Source organism: Ovis aries, chromosome X (genome assembly GCF_016772045.2).
Source record: "Ovis aries strain OAR_USU_Benz2616 breed Rambouillet chromosome X, ARS-UI_Ramb_v3.0, whole genome shotgun sequence".
Taxonomy (NCBI): domain Eukaryota; kingdom Metazoa; phylum Chordata; class Mammalia; order Artiodactyla; family Bovidae; genus Ovis; species Ovis aries.
The window spans coordinates 114,836,792-114,854,317 of NC_056080.1; the positions used below are offsets into that span (position 1 = coordinate 114,836,792).

The window sequence follows — 17,526 nt, forward strand, 5'->3', positions numbered from 1 at the left end:
AACACGGTTTCTTTTTCTGAGTGTAAAAACAATGCATGCTCAATTTTCAAATAGTACAAAAATATGAAGACTAAAAGGAAAATTACCCTCATTCCACTATCCTGAGATGACTACTGCTAATACATTGCTGCAGTTCCTTAGGCTCCTTTTCACTTAACTGAGATCACCTAGTCCATCTAGTTCTAGGCGCTCTTCACTTAGTGTCTTACTGTGTATAGTCTCCCATGTCAGTGACTATACATCCAAAATATGTGTGAATGCATCACAATTCATTCTTTCATTTTTCAGGAGAGACAGGTTTGGGCAAGTCCACCCTCATGGACACCCTGTTCAACACCAAGTTCGAGGGGGAGCCAGCCACCCACACACAGCCGGGTGTCCAGCTCCGGTCCAATACCTATGACCTTCAAGAGAGCAACGTGGGGCTAAAGCTGACAATTGTTAGCACGGTGGGCTTCGGGGACCAGATCAACAAGGAGGACAGGTAAGGGAAGCGGTGGAGTGGAGAGGCGGGTGGGAAGCCCACGGGGAGGAGCTCACCACTGGGTTTTTGCCAGACCTCCTGTCAGATGATGCAGGCTGTCAGCAGAGAGCTCACTAGCACCGCCTTCTGCCGGGGTTCCTGTCTATTTCAGTGCTCTACTCCACATGCTCTGCCAAAAGCAGGATGTCTTTTTCCTTCATTCAGCAAACATTTATTGAGTTCCTACCTTGTGCCAGGTACTGCCATGCTCTAACAATCTAAAGAAGAATGACCTTGTCTCAGACCTTGAGGCAGTCACGGGGAAGCCTGGTCTTAAATCAACAAGTTCCTTTGAGCATGACCTCCTCTGTAAAGATCAGGGTACAATGTTACAGTGAGAATGGGAAGGAGAGAACAGTCAGCTCCACTCAGGGCAGGGTGTGGGGTGGGGAAGGGGGTGGGGAGAGGGGTGTTCAGGGAGGCCTGCACAGAGGAGGTGTGCCTGACCTGGCCTTTGAAGGGCAAACGATTTTGCTCGACAGACAGGGAAGTTTGAAAAGGGCATTCCAGGGAGGGACAACAGCTTGTATGAAGGCAAGGGCTGTGGAAGACCATGGCATGCTCTAGGGGACGGCACTTGTTCTGTTTGGCTAGACCAGGAGTGAAGCTAGTGAAGGTTGTTTCAGGACTGCCACTTGCCCACGACCCTCCAAAGCCCTGGGACTAATTTCTAGTCATTGTGTTATTTGCTATTTCTTGGAGGGCCCTTCAAATCATATAAGCTTAGGTCCCCATGATAGCCACTCTGTCCCTGGGCTGGTGCTTGGCATGAGCTGGGGAACAGTAAGGGTAGATGAGCCTGAAGAGGTAAGAAGGGGCCGGATCATGGAGGGGTTAATGGAATATGTGGATATGGGGCCACTGAAAAGCTCTGTAAAGTAGAATGATGTGGTTGGATTGGCCTTTGCAGGGGGGCTTTGGGATAGTATGGGCATGGGCTGGAGAGCAGGAAGACCAACTAGGAGACTGTTGGACCAATTTGATGGAGGCCAGGAGTAAAACAGGGAAGAGGAGACAGATGGGGTAACTGTTGGGTAGGTAAACTCAAGAGGACTTGGTAGAGAGGCTTGGTGTGAGGTCAGGAAGGCAAAAGAAGAACCTAGAATAAATAAGGCTGAGATTTCTGGCTTTGGAGAGTGGACAGATGGTGGTGGCATTCAGTAAGAGGAACTCAAATAGAACCAGGTTTAAAAAGAACCAGTTCTGTTTTGGACACGGTGAGCTTGAGATGCCCGTGGCCTGTTGAGAGAGGAGGCATCCTTCATCGGTTGGCAGGTGAATGTGCAGGGTTTCGAGGTGAGGAAAGGGTCTGTGTTGGCAAAAGACTTGGGTTATCAAGGTAGAGGGACTGTGTTCCAGCCGCAGACATACGTAAGATCATCCAGGGAGTGGAGTTGAGCAAGGTGAACACTGGGCTAAAAACAAAAGCCTGGGGATGTTAAGTCAGCAGATGGAGGAAAAGACATCCTGGAAAGAGACTGAGCTGGAATAAGCAAAGAGGTGGGAGGAGAGACTGTGGGCGGTTGAAAATGGTGTGCCAGGGAGGGCTGGAGTGAGGCTCAGATGAGGACAGGATGAGGGCTGGGTTGAGGTGGGGAGGGGTCAGACACCATCTGCATTTAACTAAAAATCACATGTAATCCCACATGCTCTTCGCAGAAAAGGTCATTCATCATTTTGAGCAAAGTGTCTGCTCATCCTTTGAAAATCCCCTTGCTTCTTAGCAAATTTATATCCCAAATTTTTCTATCTTTCCCTTAAAATAACAACAGCCACACTCATTTCCTTATAATGAATAGATATATTTAGCTCCTTAAGATTTGAACTGAATTCTGTTTTCCATTTGCAATTCTAGACGAAGGACACCTCTGCTTTTTATAGGCTTGTTTATTGTGCTAATCTTGTTTGGGGGAGAATAAATTAAACCCTGGGGGAAAGGGGATATTTGGGTCACAATATGAGTGATTAATCTCAGCTGCAGATTGCTCAGCATCTCCTCAATTAAATATCGTACGGTTCTCAGTAACATACGCTTGACACGCCGAACATTGGAAAATGTCTGGATAATGATGGTTTGGGAGGGCTGAACTGATAGAACCCCTTAGAGGCTAATCTGCTTCTTTTATATTTTTAGTATGCTTACTGTTTGTCCTAATTATAAGTGTGATACATGCTTACATTAAATAACAGAAACTCGAATAAGTAGAAATGAGAAGCCTCTAGGAAATGGGCTGGGGAACAGGAGTAGTGAGTTCCAAGGATTTGTAACAAAAAGCCATGTTTTCTCCATTCTGACAAGGCCACAAAGGCATAGATAGATCAGTGCAGCTGCACTAAAATAGAGCATCAGAAAGCCCTGCTTTACCCAGGATGCGGAGGTAAACTGAGAAAAGCAGGGACGAAGGCTAGAGCCTGAGGAAAGCCACTATTTTTTAAGAAAAAGAACCATAAACTGGACTTCATTAATATTAAAAAGATTCACACTATTAAGGAATTGAAAAGACATGCCACAGACAGGGAGAAAACATTTGCAGATCATATGTCTTATAAAGGACTTGTAACCAGAGTATTTTAAGAAAGCTTACTTTTCCAAAATAAGACAACAACCCAATTAAACAAGTGAGCAAAAGATCTGAATACACATTTCACCAAAGAATATACATGCATGATTCATAGAAACATCAAAAGATGCTCAACATCATTAGCCATTCAAGAAATGCAAATCAAACCCACAACGAGTTATCACTTCACACCCACTAGAATGGCTATAACCAAAAAATAGAAAACAACAAGTATTGGTGAGGATGTGGAGAAATCGGAACCCGCATGACACTGCTGGCGGGAAGGTAAAATGGTACAGACACTTTGGAAGAGTGTGGGAGTCTCTTCAGAAGAGACTTAAACACAAGCTTGTCATAAAAGCCAGCAATAGCACTCCTAAATATATACCCACGGGAAATGGAAATGGGAAGGCCACCATTTGAAAGATGCTGGAGCAAAGGAAACTGGAGGGGGAGACAGAGCACAGGCTGGAAAAAAGCGTGTGCTTAGGAACCTAGGCTTTGGGCTCTGACAGAGCTGGGTTTGGCCCCATCCTGCTACCTATTAATTCAGGGATGTTGCATGGGATGTTTTTTTTTCGGGTCTCAGCCTATCTATCCATAACCAGTGTTGTGGTTCTTATGATTGCAAGAGTTATAACCATCAGGCAACTTGAAGGGGAAAGGGGGTTTATTACTCACAGGTCCTGGAAAGGAGAAGGCATACCTGGGGCCACACAGCAAGGTCAAGGGTCAAGGGTAGAGAAAGAGAGAGAGGACCTGGGCCAGGGGTTCTGATTTCCCTGGGATCAAGGGTGGGTGAGGGTGGATGGCCTGTAGTTTTGCAGGCTTGCTCTTTATTGGTGAATTTAAAACGTGAGAGAGAAAACAAGTGGCTTAAATGGTCAATTATAGAAATTCACCAAGATCCTTAAAACAAAGAAGCCTGGGGTGGAGGGGTGAGGGGGTGGGGAAGGCTGGTTCCTTATCTTTCTGTGGCTGGCAACGTGTTTATTCGAGATAGCCGTCCTTGAAGTAATGTCTTATTGAAGTGGATGCCTCGGAAATCAAAGCTTAAATCAGGCACTTGAGTTACAAAAAAATGCAAGTTACAACTGTCAGGGCTCACCCGACAACTCAGCACTTAAATTCTTTTTTGTAAGTGTTTTTGGCAGTGCTGGCTCTGCTGAGCGTAGGCTTTCTCTGGTTGTGGTGAGTGGGGTCTACTCTATAGTTGCAGTGGCTTCTCTTGTTGCAGAGCACGGGCTGCAGAGCGCGGGCTCAGTAGTTGGCAGCTTACAGGCATATGGAATCTTCCTGGACCAGGGATCAAACCCATGTCTCCTGCATTGGCAGATAGGTTCTTAACCACTGGACCACCAGGGAAGTCTGGCACTTAAATTCTTTATGCCTCAGTTTTCTGTAAAGGGGAGATGGTGATAATACTAGTATCTACCCAGAAGGTGATGGGGGAGGCATACTCCACATGTAGGAAATGCTTAAACAGTGCCTGGCACAAGGTAACTAATGAACAGAAGATATTGTCATGATCATGACTTTTATTGGTAGAAGAATCAAGGGAGAGTTGTATCATGTAGCATATGGGAGGATATGATAAATAGTGTCCAGGAAGACAAAAGCTGAAAAATATTGGGACTTCCCTGGTGGTCCACTGGTTAAGACTCTGAGCTTCCACTGTAAAGGCAACAAGTTCCATCCTTGGTCAGGGAACTAAAGATCCAACATAACCGTTTGGTGTGGCCAAAAAAAAACAGAGGAAAAATATTCATTAGGTTTGGCAACATGAATGGAGGTCATTAATAAATACACTTAAAGTAATGCTCAAAATTCTCCAAGCCAGGCTTTAACAATATGTGAACCGTGAATTACCTGATGTTCAAGCTGGTTTTAAAAAAGGCAGAGGAACCAGAGATCAAATTGCCAACATCCGCTGGATCATGGAAAAAGCAAGAGAGTTCCAAAAAAACATCTATTTCTGCTTTATTGACTATGCCAAAGCCTTTGACTGTGTGGATCACAATAAACTGGAAAATTCTGAGAGATGGGAATACCAGACCACCTGACCTGCCTCTTGAGAAATCTGTATGCAGGTCAGGAAGCAACAGTTAGAACTGGACATGGAACAACAGACTGGTTCCAAATAGGAAAAGGAGTACGTCAAGGCTGTATATTGTCACCCTGCTTATTTAACTTATATGCAGAGTACATCATGAGAAACGCTGGGCTGGAAGAAGCACAAGCTGGGATCAAGATTGCTGGGAGAAATATCAGTAACCTCAGATATGCACATGACACCACCCTTATGGCAGAAAGTGAAGAGGAACTAAAAGCCTCTTGATGAAAGTGAACGAGGAGAGTGAAAAAGTTGGCTTAAAACTCAACATTCAGAAAACGAAGATCATGGCATCCGGTCCCATCACTTCATGGGAAATAGATGGGGAAACAGTGGAAACAGTGTCAGACTTTATTTTTGGGGGCTCCAAAACCACTGCAGATGGTGATTGCAGCCATGAAATTAAAAGACGCTTACTCCTTGGAAGAAAAGTTATGAACAACCTAGATAACATATTCAAAAGCAGAGACATTACTTTGTCAACTAAGGTCCGTCTAGTCAAGGCTATGGTTTTTCCTGTGGTCATGTATGGATGTGAGAGTTGGACTGTGAAGAAGGCTGAGTGCCGAAGAACTGATGCTTTTGAACTGTGGTGCTGGAGAAGACTCTTGAGAGTCCCTTGGACTGCAAGGAGATCCAACCAGTCCATTCTGAAGGAGATCAGCCCTGGGATTTCTTTGGAAGGAATGATGCTAAAGCTGAAGCTCCAGTTCTTTGGCCACCTCATGTGAAGAGTTGACTCATTGGAGAAGACTCTGATGCTGGGAGGGATTGAGGGCAGGAGGAGAAGGGGACGACAGAGAATGAGATGGCTGGATGGCATCACTGACTCGATGGATGTGAGTCTGATTGAACTCTGGGAGTTGGTGATGGACAGGGAGGCCTGGCGTGCTTCGATTCATGGGGTCGCAAAGAGTCGGACACGGCTGAGCGACTGAACTGAACTGAAGAATAATAATTCTAGGGGTATTGTGGGTGAAACTAGTTTGCCATGAGTGAATGGGAGATAAGGAAATACAGGCATCAGCCTAGCAAAAGGAGCAATTGAACAGAAAAATGAGTCCAAGATCAAATTCCTGTTTCTGTGAGAATTTAGCATTTGTCATTAGCAAGGCAAAGAATGGACTATTCAAGAAAATGTGCTGGGGAAATAGGTCATCCATCAGGAAAAAATAAAATGAGACCCTCCCACACAAGTACCAGTCCCCAAAATAGATTCCAGCTGGATTAAAAACAATTTCTAAAAATACGAGGAGAAAACATAGGAGAATATTTTTGTAATTTTGGAGGATAGAGAAGGCCTTTCTAGTTGTGATGTAAAGTCCAGAAGTCAGAGAAGACTGACAGATTTAAATTCGTTAAAAGTTAAGCAAAACAAAACCTTTGTCTTGTGGATGAAAAATGTCGCCTGCCTTATCAATAAACAAAGGATGTTACATCCAGGCAGCGTCCACTGAGGCCACCCACAACAGTGCATTCCATGGGGACTCAGGATGGATGGAGAAAAGCAGAATACTAGCCCTGGACAGTTAAGATGCCTATCAAAGGCATGATTTCAATGAGCCCCGCCAGACTCTTGCCTCTTTCCATACATAGAAAAGCACTGCGCTCATTAACTTGAGATGTCTGGTTTTCTTTAACTAGCAGTAGATTTTTGATGGCCTGACTACCTGGATTTTGTTGCAAAACCCGCTGGATATCTTGTCTCCTCTGTTACCTCTTCGGAGCAGTCCCTTAGAGCTGAGAAGGTGTCTTCTAGGCTTAAGTCTTCAGTTTTGTCCACCAAATAAAACATAATTCTCAGCTTCTAGGTTGTGCATTTTTTCAGTCAGTAGTCTATTGAAAGATATTATAAGCAAAAGCAAAACCGAACTACTGATGGGGAGAAAATATTTGGAACCAATATAGCAGACATCGATCCCTGGGTTGGGAAGAGCCCCTGGAGAAGGGAACAGCTACCTACTCCGGTATTCTGGCCTGGAGAATTCCATGGACAGAGGAGCCTGGCAGGCTATAGTCCATGGGATTGCAAAGAGTTGAGCACGACTGAGTGACTTTCTCTTTCACTTTTTCATATAGCAGACAAAGTGTTTTTCTAAAATGTAAAAAGAACTTCTGCAATTCAGGGAGAAACAAGTAGTTGACAGAAGGGGAAATGTAAATGGACCATCAATATATAAAATGATGGTCATTCAACTTCTTCAGTGATCAGGGAAATGTGAAATGAAACAATGAAGTATTTTTTTCATCTATCAGATTTGCAAAAATAAAACATAAAAATACAATATCCATTAATACCAGCTAATTTCATTCATCTTGCTGGGAGTGTAAATTGATACAGATTTTGTAAAGGGTATATTTGACAGTATCTATAAAATTTTAAATGTGATAAGCTAATTCCTTAAAATAAATCTATATATATATAAATATACATCCTGTTGATTTTGTTTCTCTGGAGAGCCCTAACTAATACAACCATCAATATCAATAGATATCAGGGCTTCCTTTGTGGCTCAGTGGTAAAGAATCTGCCTGCCAATGCAAGAGACACGGGTTTGATCCCTGGGTCAGAAAGATCCCACATGCTGCAGAGCACCTAAGCCTCTGTGCCGCAACCATTGAGCCTGTGCTCTAGGGCCTGAGAGCTGCAACTGCTGAAGCCCACACGCCCTAGAGCCTGTGCTACGCAACAGGAGAAGCCACTGCAATGAGAAGCCCAACTAGAGGGTAACCCCCGCTCTCCACAACTACAGAAAAGCACATGCAGCAACGAAGACCCAGAGCAGAAAAGAAAATTAAATTCAGTAGATATCAAGTTTTTAAGTCTCAAAATGAATTATTTAACCATTAAAACATTTCACTCTAAAAGAACTCTTGTTTCCAAACAAAAAAAAAAAAAAAAAAAAGAAATGTGAGTATCTTTTGATCCAGCAGGTCCATCTTTAGGTATACAGCTTAGAGAAATGATTGCACATGTTTGTAAAAGGCCCACAGAAAGGATGTTCACTGTATCATTGGTTCAGTTCAGTCGCTCAGTCGTGTCTGACTCTTTGTGACCCCATGAATCGCAGCATGCCAGGCCTCCCTGTCCATCACCGTCTCCCAGAGTTCACTCAAACTCACATCCATCAAGTCGGTGATGCCATCCAGCCATCCTGTCGTCCCCTTCTCCTCCTGCCCCCAATCCCTCCCAGCATCAGAGTCTTTTCCAATGAGTCATCTTCGCATGAGGTGGCCAAAGTACTGGAGTTTCAGCTTTAGCATCATTCCTTCCAAAGAACACCCAGGACTGATCTCCTTCAGAATGGACTGGTTGGATCTCCTTGCAGTCCAAGGGACTCTCAAGAGTCTTCTCCAACACCACAGTTCAAACGCACAGTTCAAAGCACAATTGTTTGGCTCTCAGCCTTCTTCACAGTCCAACTCTCACATCCATATATGACCACAGGAAAAACCATAGCCTTGACTAGATGGACCTTAGTCGGCAAAGTAGTGTCTCTGCTTTTGAATATGTTATCTAAGTTGGTCATAACTTTCCTTCCAAAGAGTAAGTGTCTTTTAATTTCATGGCTGCAATCACCATCTGCAGTGATTTTGGAGCCCCCAAAATAAAGTGTGACACTGTTTCCACTGTTTCCTCATCTATTTCCTATGAAGTGATGGGACCAGATGCCATGATCTTCGTTTTCTGAATGTTGAGCTTTAAGCCAACTTTTTCACTCTCCACTTTCACTTTCATCAAGAGGCTTTTTAGTTCCTCTTCACTTTCTGCCATAAGGGTGGTGTCATGTGCATATCTGAGGTTACTGATATTTCTCCCAGCAATCTTGATTCCAGCTTGCGCTTCTTTCAGCCCAGCGTTTCTCATGATGTACTCTGCATAGAAGTTAAATAAGGAGGGTGACAATATACAGCCTTGACATACTCCTTTTCCTATTTGGAACCAGTCTGTTGTTCCATGTCCAGTTCTAACTGTTGCTTCCTGACCTGCATATAGGTTTCTCAAGAGGCAGGTCAGGTGGTCTGGTATTCCCATCTCTTTTAGAATTTTCCACAGTTTATTCTGAAATTAACTGTATCATTGGTTATGGAATGAGAAAAAATTTTAAGCAGTCTGAATTTCCACCAAGAGGGCAACTAAATGAGCTATAGTACTGCCATACCATGGACCTGTACTTAGCCATATAAAATAACGAGTTAAGTCTATACATACTCACATAAACAGGTTGCTAAGTGAAAACAAGAAGTTGAAGAATGATACACAGATCATGATGCCATTTGTATAAATCTGCTGCTACTGCTGCTGCTGCTGCTAAGTCGCTTCAGTCGTGTCTGACTCTGTGATGCCATAGACGGCAGCCCACAAGGCTCCCCCATCCCTGGGATTCTCCAGGCAAGAACACTGGAGTGGGTTGCCATTTCCTTCTCCAATACATGAAAGTGAAAAGTGAAAGTGAAGTCGCTCAGTCCTGTCGGACCCTTAGCGACCCCATGGACTACAGCCTTCCAGGCTCCTCCATCCATGGGATTTTCCAGGCAAGAGTACTCTTTCCCAATAAAACAAACATTTCTCCCTTTCTCCCCCTCTCCTTCCCTCCCTGCCCCTCTCTCTGTTTATAGAGACATAGAAATAAGTCTGTATGAATAATCAAACTAAAAATAGTAGTTACCTCTGAGAATAGTAGATTAAGTACACGTATTGCTTGCATGATTATGAATAATTTTTTTTTTAATTGAAAAAATTTCAAAGGAAGCAGATATACTGGGTGTAGACTGCTCCATTAAAAAGCTTTTCTGAGCTGGGAAAAAGATAAAGCAGCATCCAGAGGGAGGCAGGGAGGTCATGGGTGAATTTTATGAGGATGGAAGAGATGAAAAGGGCTTGAACAGGAGCAGAAACTTCAAGGATAGATAGGAAGAGGCCAATGTAAGGGAAAGAATCCATAAGACATAGTAACCAGTTGACACGGGGGATCTAGTTCAGGTTATAAAATTCTGAATGCCTACTGTATGCCTTGAGAAGGAGAAGGCAACCCATTCCAGTATTTTTGCTTGGGGAATCCCATGGACGAGGAGCCTGGTGGGCTACAGTCCGTGGGATTGCAAGAGTTGGACACAACTTAGCGACTAAACCACCACTGTGTGCCAGGTACAGTGTGAAGGGCCAGGAATACTAAAAAATAAGGGATAATCTCTAATTAAGGAACTCACAGTTTAGTAGAAGGGGCAAATATTTGTGCACAAATTCTACATAATATGGTAAGTACAGTAACAGAGATGTGTGGAGAAGGACTGTGGGAACAGGCAATCCAGCCTGGTGGTGGGAGTATATAGTTTGGAGGCTGCAGAAAGGGGAGAGGAGGTGATCAGGAATGACTGGGCTAAGTTTTCAAGTTTTGCAAGATGAGTACAAGGTAGCCAGCTGTCTTATAGTGGGTATTCAGTATACATTTGTTGACTGAATGATGAATCAATATAATATATACATTGATGGGGAAAATAAACACCTCTTAACTTTTCATGATTTAAAACTCAAAGTAGCGGCTTCCCTGGTGACTCAGTGGTAAAGAACCTGCCTGCCAATGCAGGAGATGCCATCCCTGATCAGGGAAGATCTCACATGCCTTGGGGCAAGTAAGCCCGTGCACTACAACTGCTGAGCCTGTGCTCTGCAACAAGAGAAGCCACCCCAGTGAGAAAGCTCGAGCACCGCATCTAGAGAGTGGCCCTCTGTTCTCCACAACTAGAAAAGAGCCCACACAGCAATGAAGACCCTGCACAGCCAAAATAAATAAGTAAGATAAAATTTAAAAAGCTAAAAATATCCAACTCACAGACATACAAAACAAATTTATGGTCATCAAAGAAGTATAAATTAGGAGTTTGGGATTAACAGATATACACTATATAAAATAAACAAGGACCTACTGTACAGCACAGGAAACTATATTTAATATCTTATTATAACCTATAATGGAAACGATCTTAAAAAGAAAATATATCTATATCTATCAGTCAGTCAGTTCAGTCACTCAGTCGTGTCCGACTCTTTGCGACCCCATAAATCGCAGCACGCCAGGCCTCCCTGTCCATCACCAACTCCCGGAGTTCACTCAGACTCACATCCATCGGGACGGTGATGGCATCCAGCCATCTCATCCTCTGTCGTCCCCTTCTCCTCCTGCTCCCAATCCCTCCCAGCATCAGGGTATCTGTATCTATAGATATATCTATATATGGCTTCCCAGGTGGCACTAAATGGTAAAGAACCTGCCTGCCAATGCAGGAAGTGCAGGAGACGTGGGTTCAATCCCTGGGTAGAGAAGATCCTCTGGGGTAGGAAATGGCAACCCACTCCAGGATTCTTACCTGGAGAATCCCATGGACAGAGGAGCCTGACGGGCTACAGTCCATAGGGTTGCAAAGAGTCAGACACAACTGAAGTGACTTAGCACGCGGGCATGCATGTGTATACATAACTGATTCATTTTGCTGTACACTTGAAACGAATCAACTATACTTCAAACAACAACAAAAATCCCCAAAGTATCCATTGAGTGTGTTAACTAGGATGCTGGTGAGGGTGGAAAGCAGTCTACAATGTGTTGAGGAATGAAGATGAAGTAGAAATAAATAAATGAGTAGATTGTGCTTTCAAAAAACATCTTTATCCATGCACCAAATACGTTTATAAGGCGCCTGTTATATGTCAGGCCCTGTAGTAGGTGCAAAAGAGAGACTTGACTGGTAAGGAAAGAGAAGACACAGGGCCGTAGTTGGAGAGAAATGTGTGGTTGAGGAGGACTGGCTAAGGAAAGATCTTTTTTGTTTTTTTGAGACGAGGGAAGACGTAAGCCTGTTCATAGGTTTCAGGGAGGGGGAGTGATCAGTAGGAGGTGAGGAGCTGATAGATAGAAGGTTCTCCAAAGAGCCTGAAAGGAATGAGATCAAGTACACAGGGGCTGATGGACGTTGAACAGGATGAGGGATGCTGAGGGATACCCTCAGAGGCTAGAGGGTACAGAGAAGGCAAGGGAGTGAGGCAGGTTGGGGTAGTATGAGCCTGGTGACCTTGATTGTGCTGATAAAGTAGAAGGTGACATGGTCCTGTGAGAGGGAAGGGTCACAGATGAGTTTCAGAGCTTGAGGAAAGTGGGGACAGTTTGGCCTGGTCAATGAAAGCAGTGGGAAGGAGCCAATTGAGCCCAAGCAAAGGGATGTCATATTGTTTTAAAGGCATATGTGAGGTTGGAGGCCAGGAATTTGGGTGCCAAGACCCCATGTTTTGTGATTGCTTCTAGTCAACTTCAGCGGCAGTGGTCTAGGAGCAGAGGGAAGATACTGAAATGTATCCAGTCCAGCAGTTCAGCCAGGCAAAGAGGGTGCAATGGGAGAGGAGTTGATAAAAGAGTGTTTGGGGCCATTGATTAGGGGGTCAGCGCAGGCCAAGAAGAAGATGAGGCCATGAGGGGCTGATAGCCTGTAAGATAATGGAGAGACCAAGTACCAGAGGATTCTATGAGGTGAAGGATCAAGTTTAGGCCCATCAGAGACATAGGAGAGCTGGAAAGATGTGTGGCAGTGGTCAGAGAGCGGAGTGTTAGAGGCTATCTTGGGTGAGGCTGGCCTGGCGAATGGTCTGGTGTGGAGGTGGCTGAAGTAGAAGGGTCCGGAGATTGGGGAAGTTGAGGCCATCAAGGAATAAAGAGGCTGAAGGCTGATGGCTTGTCCACAAGCACATTGCAGTCACCCAGAACAGGAAGAAAGACTGGGTCAGGCACCTCCAGAAGAGGATGGAACAGGTCTCAAATGGAGAGTGTTGTTTTACACAGAGGTAGAGGAGTAATGGTCTAGAAGTGCTCAGCGTCTGCCTGCATGCCCACCGCACTGAGCCCAGCATACACAGGTTGTGGGAGAATGAGGAGCCTACACAGAAGGGGGCTGCTAGGCAGTGGGGTCCTCAGGAGAGAATTAGATTTCCAGTAGCATAAAGAGATAGGCAGGTGCTATGAAGAGGAAGATGGCATATGCTACTTCTCAGACTTTAAAGTAGCATATGAGCCACTGTGGCTCTTAATGAGATATAGATTCTGATCCTGTGGGTCTGGGTTGGAGACTGGAGAGTCTCCATTTCTAACAAGCCTTCCGATGATGCTAGTGCTGCCAGTTTGGGAACCACACTCTGAGTGGCAGTTTTGTTCACCATGGTTCAGGAGTTTCAGAGGGCACAGTGGACATAGTTTGGAGGGATAGTGAGTCTATGGACATAGTTTGGAGGGATAGTAAGTCCACGAGGAGAGAGCAGAATAGCAATGAGCATAGAGGAAAGAGGTGATTGGAAGGATGGAGTAAATGATGTGCTGTCACTCTGAGAATCTGGTTCCAGGAGACCAGACCTTGTGATATCTTGGCTTTGATGCCTGACATGGTACTGTTTGAGTATGATGTCTGTGACCAGGTCTTCTGGGTTTCCAGCAGGGGAGCTTCTGATAGCTGTGTTTGCACAGAGGGCTGGCATGTGGGAGAGGGAGACTGGGGTGACTTCTGGGTGTCTACAAAGTGTGATAGGAGCCAGTGGTAACTGAGGCCATGACAGTGAACGGGACCACCCAGGGCTAAAGTGCCTGTGATGTGCAGAATGACCGCAAAAGATGGTCCAGGATGGAACCTCAGAGACAGGCCAAGAATTGAAGCTAAGGTGAGTGAGAAAGAAGAGTTCTTATAGAGGTAGGAGCTAATGGTGGCAGTGAAGCCAAAGGACAGTATTTCAAGAAGGGACTGGTTAACATTATCAAGAAAGAAAACAATTGAAAGATAAAACTCTTACTTTTCTGTAATATCTTTATTTACAAAATCCAATATAATCAACTTAAAGACAAGGTAGCTAATTTCAAAATAAATATGCAGAAAGTCATAGACTTCTTATCTGACAATAACCAATTAGAAAGCAGTATGGAACAGAAGACCCTATTCACAGTAAAAAACAAAACAAAACAAAAAAAAAACCAAAAATAAACTCTTACTATAATCTTACCCACAAGACCTTATGTGATCTGTCTCCATTACCTCACTTGCTTTATCTCATTATTTTTGTATTTCTTGAAGTGAAAGTCACATAACATAAAATTGACTATTTTAAAGTGAACAAATTTAGTGGCATCTAATAAATTCACAGTGTTGTGCAATCACTACCTCTGTTTAGTTCCCAAACATTTTCATCATCCTCAAAGGAAACACATTAAACAATAACTTCCCATTACCCTTTCCTCTCAGCTCCCAGTTGTTACTCTGTTTCCTGTCTCTGTCAATTTGACTATTCTAGTACCTCATAGAATAGTCAAAGGAGCCTGGCAGGCTGCGGTCCATGGGGTCGCAGAGAGTTGGACTCTACTGAGCGAGTAACAGCAACAGCAGTACTTTATAGAAGTGAAATCATATACTATTTGTCCTTTTGTGATTAGCTTCTTTCACTTAGGATAATGTTTTCAAGGTTCATCCATGTGACAGCATGTACCTGAATTTTCTTCCTTTTCATGACTGAGTAATATTCCATTGTATGATATTCCACATTTTATCAGTTGATGGACTTTTGAGTTGTTTCCACCTTTGGCAATTGTGAACAGTATATTGCGCTTCCTCATTCCCTAATTCTCTTGCTCAAATTTGTCAAGCTTGTTTGCGCCTCAAGACCATTGCATTTTTTTTTCCTTCTGCTTGGAATGCTCTTCTTCCACATTCTCTTATGACTGTCATTTGCATCCTTGAAGCTCAAGTGCCACATCCTCAGAGAAGCCTTCCCTGATCACTGTATTTAAAGTAGCTGAGCCCTCAGTCACTTTTTATCCCATTGTCCTATTTTATTGTCTTCATAATGCATATCACCATCTGAAATGAATAAGAAATAGTGTCTAGACTGGGCTTGTTTCTGCTATTGGCCCCTTAAACCAGTGAGGCCTCTGGGCTCAGAATAACTTGCCTAAAATATATCAACTCTATAGTTCATGGAATTCTCCAGGCCAGAATACTGGAGTGGGTAGCCTATCCCTTATCCAAGGGATCTTCCTAACCCAGGGGTCAAACCCAGGTCTCCCGCATTGCAGGCGGATTCTTTACCAGCTGAGCCACCAGGGAAGCTGAAGAATACTGGAGTGGATTGCCTATCCCTTCTGCAGGGCATCTTCCTGACCCAGGAATCAAACCAGGGTCTCCTGCATTGCAGGTGGATTCTTTACAGCTGAGCTACTAGGGAAGCCCACCAAAAAAATACAGTTACCAAAATACTTTAAAATTGTGATATAGGAATCTGTGTCCTTCTCTACTAATCTCTGAAATAACAATAGCTATATGCAGGTCTAATAACTATTATAATTTAGAGGTCATGATTATAAATGCTATTTTGAGATATTTGCAACAATTATAGGAAATGAAAAATATTGGTAATTTCTATTGGTTATGAAATCACAGGCACTGCTGAAGTTACTGTAGACTGTTACCTATTTTGTTTTTTGCTGGAATGACTTTTATTTTTTTATTGGAGTATAATTACTGAAATCAAGCGTTAGCAAAGATAAAGAAAAAGGAATACCTGTGCACCGCTGGTGGCTCAGCCATCATGGAAAACAATTTTAAAAATAAAAAATAGAACTACTATATGATCCAGCAGTCCTGCCTCTGAGTACATATTGCAAAAGAAATGAAAACAGGATATTCAAGAGATATCTGCACTCCTGTGTCCATTGTGACACCATTCACAATAGCCAAGATATGGAAACAATCCAAGTATGGAACAACAGATCAATGGATAAAAATTGTCTTCTTTTCTTTTTCCTCTTGTCTTCTTGATAGTAGCCATACTAATAGGTGTGAGGTGATATCTCAGTGTGGTTTTTAAACAATTTTTAATGGGAATATAATTGATTTACAATGTTGTATTGGTTTCTACCATATAGCAGCATGAATCAGCCATAAGTATACATATGTCCCCTCCCTCTTGAGCCTCCCTCCCACGCTCACCCACTCCTACCCTTCTAGGTTGTCACAGAGCTCTGGGATGAACTCCCTGCATCATACAGCCACTTCCCACTAGTTATCTGTGTTACACATGGTGATATATATGTTTTAATGCTACTGTTTCAATTTGTCCCACCCTCTCCTTCCCCCACTGTGTCCACAAGTCCATTCTGTATGTCTGCGTCTCTATTCCAGCCCTGCAAATAGGTTCATCAGTACCATTTTTCTAGATTCCATATGTATACATTAATATATGATATTTGTTTTTCTTTTTCTGAATTACTTCACTCTGTATAACAGGCTCTAGGTTCATCCACCTCAGTAGAACTGACTCAAGTTTGTTCCTTTTTATGGCTGAGTAATATTCTATTCTGTATATATGTATCACAACTTCTTTATCCATTCATCTGTCTCTGGACATCTAGGTTGCTTCCATATCCTAGCTACCATAAATAGTCCTGCAATGAACACTGGGGTACATGTGTCTTTTGAATTATGGTTTTCTCAGGGTATATGCCCAGTAGTGGGAGTGCTGGGCCATTTGACAGTTTCATTTCTTTTTTAAGAAATCTCCATACTGTTCTCCATAATGGCTGTATCAATTTACATTGCCGCCAGCTGTGCAAGAAGGTTCCCTTCTCTCCACATCCTCTCCAGCATTTATTGTTTGTAGATTTCTTGATGATTCTGACTGGTGTGAGGTGATACCTCATTACAGTTTTGATTTGCATTTCTCTAAGAATGAGCGGTATTAAGCATTTTTTCATGTGCTTATTGGCCATCTGTATATCTTCTTTGGAGAAATGTCTGCTTAAGTCATCTGCCCGTTTTTTGATCGGGTTGTTTGCAATTATTTTCTCCTATTCCGAGGGTTTGTCTTTTCGTCTTGTTTATGGTTTCCTTTGCATTACCTACTTTTGTACCTGAAGAAACTCTAAACTTCAGTTACAGCTTAGTGAAAAAAGATGTTTCTTCCTATTGAAGTTCATGGATCCTATGGATTCTATCCATAGACCTCTTCAAGGTCTGTGGACCCCAGGCTAAGGAATTCTTACTCTGAAGGGACTTCCCTGGTGGTCCAGTGGTTAAGACTCCCAGCTTCCATTGCAGGGGGCATGGGTTTGATCCCTGGTCAGGGAATAAGATCCCACATGCCATGTGGCATGGCCAAAAGATAAAAAGGAATTCCTACCCTGAAAAGTAAAAGATAAACAGTCATGAGAAAGAGGGGTAGAATATATTGGAGCTGGGTTTTTTAGCAGATCATAGTAAGCTAGGGAAAATGGGCTGGAAAAAAGCTGCCTTGGGGTGTGAGGGAT

General features: G+C 43.3%; 1 protein-coding gene across 11 annotated transcripts in view; it reads left to right on the plus strand.

Moving 5' to 3' along the window:
* Nucleotides 1-17,526, plus strand: part of SEPTIN6 (septin 6) — a 76,082-nt gene that overhangs the window by 25,226 nt on the left and 33,330 nt on the right. For all 11 annotated transcript variants that reach the window (XM_042242096.2, XM_042242100.2, XM_060408265.1 and 8 more), the window contains one exon: nt 289-484. In XM_042242096.2, coding sequence (XP_042098030.1) covers nt 289-484 — 196 coding nt within the window. The remainder of the gene's footprint in view (nt 1-288; nt 485-17,526) is intronic.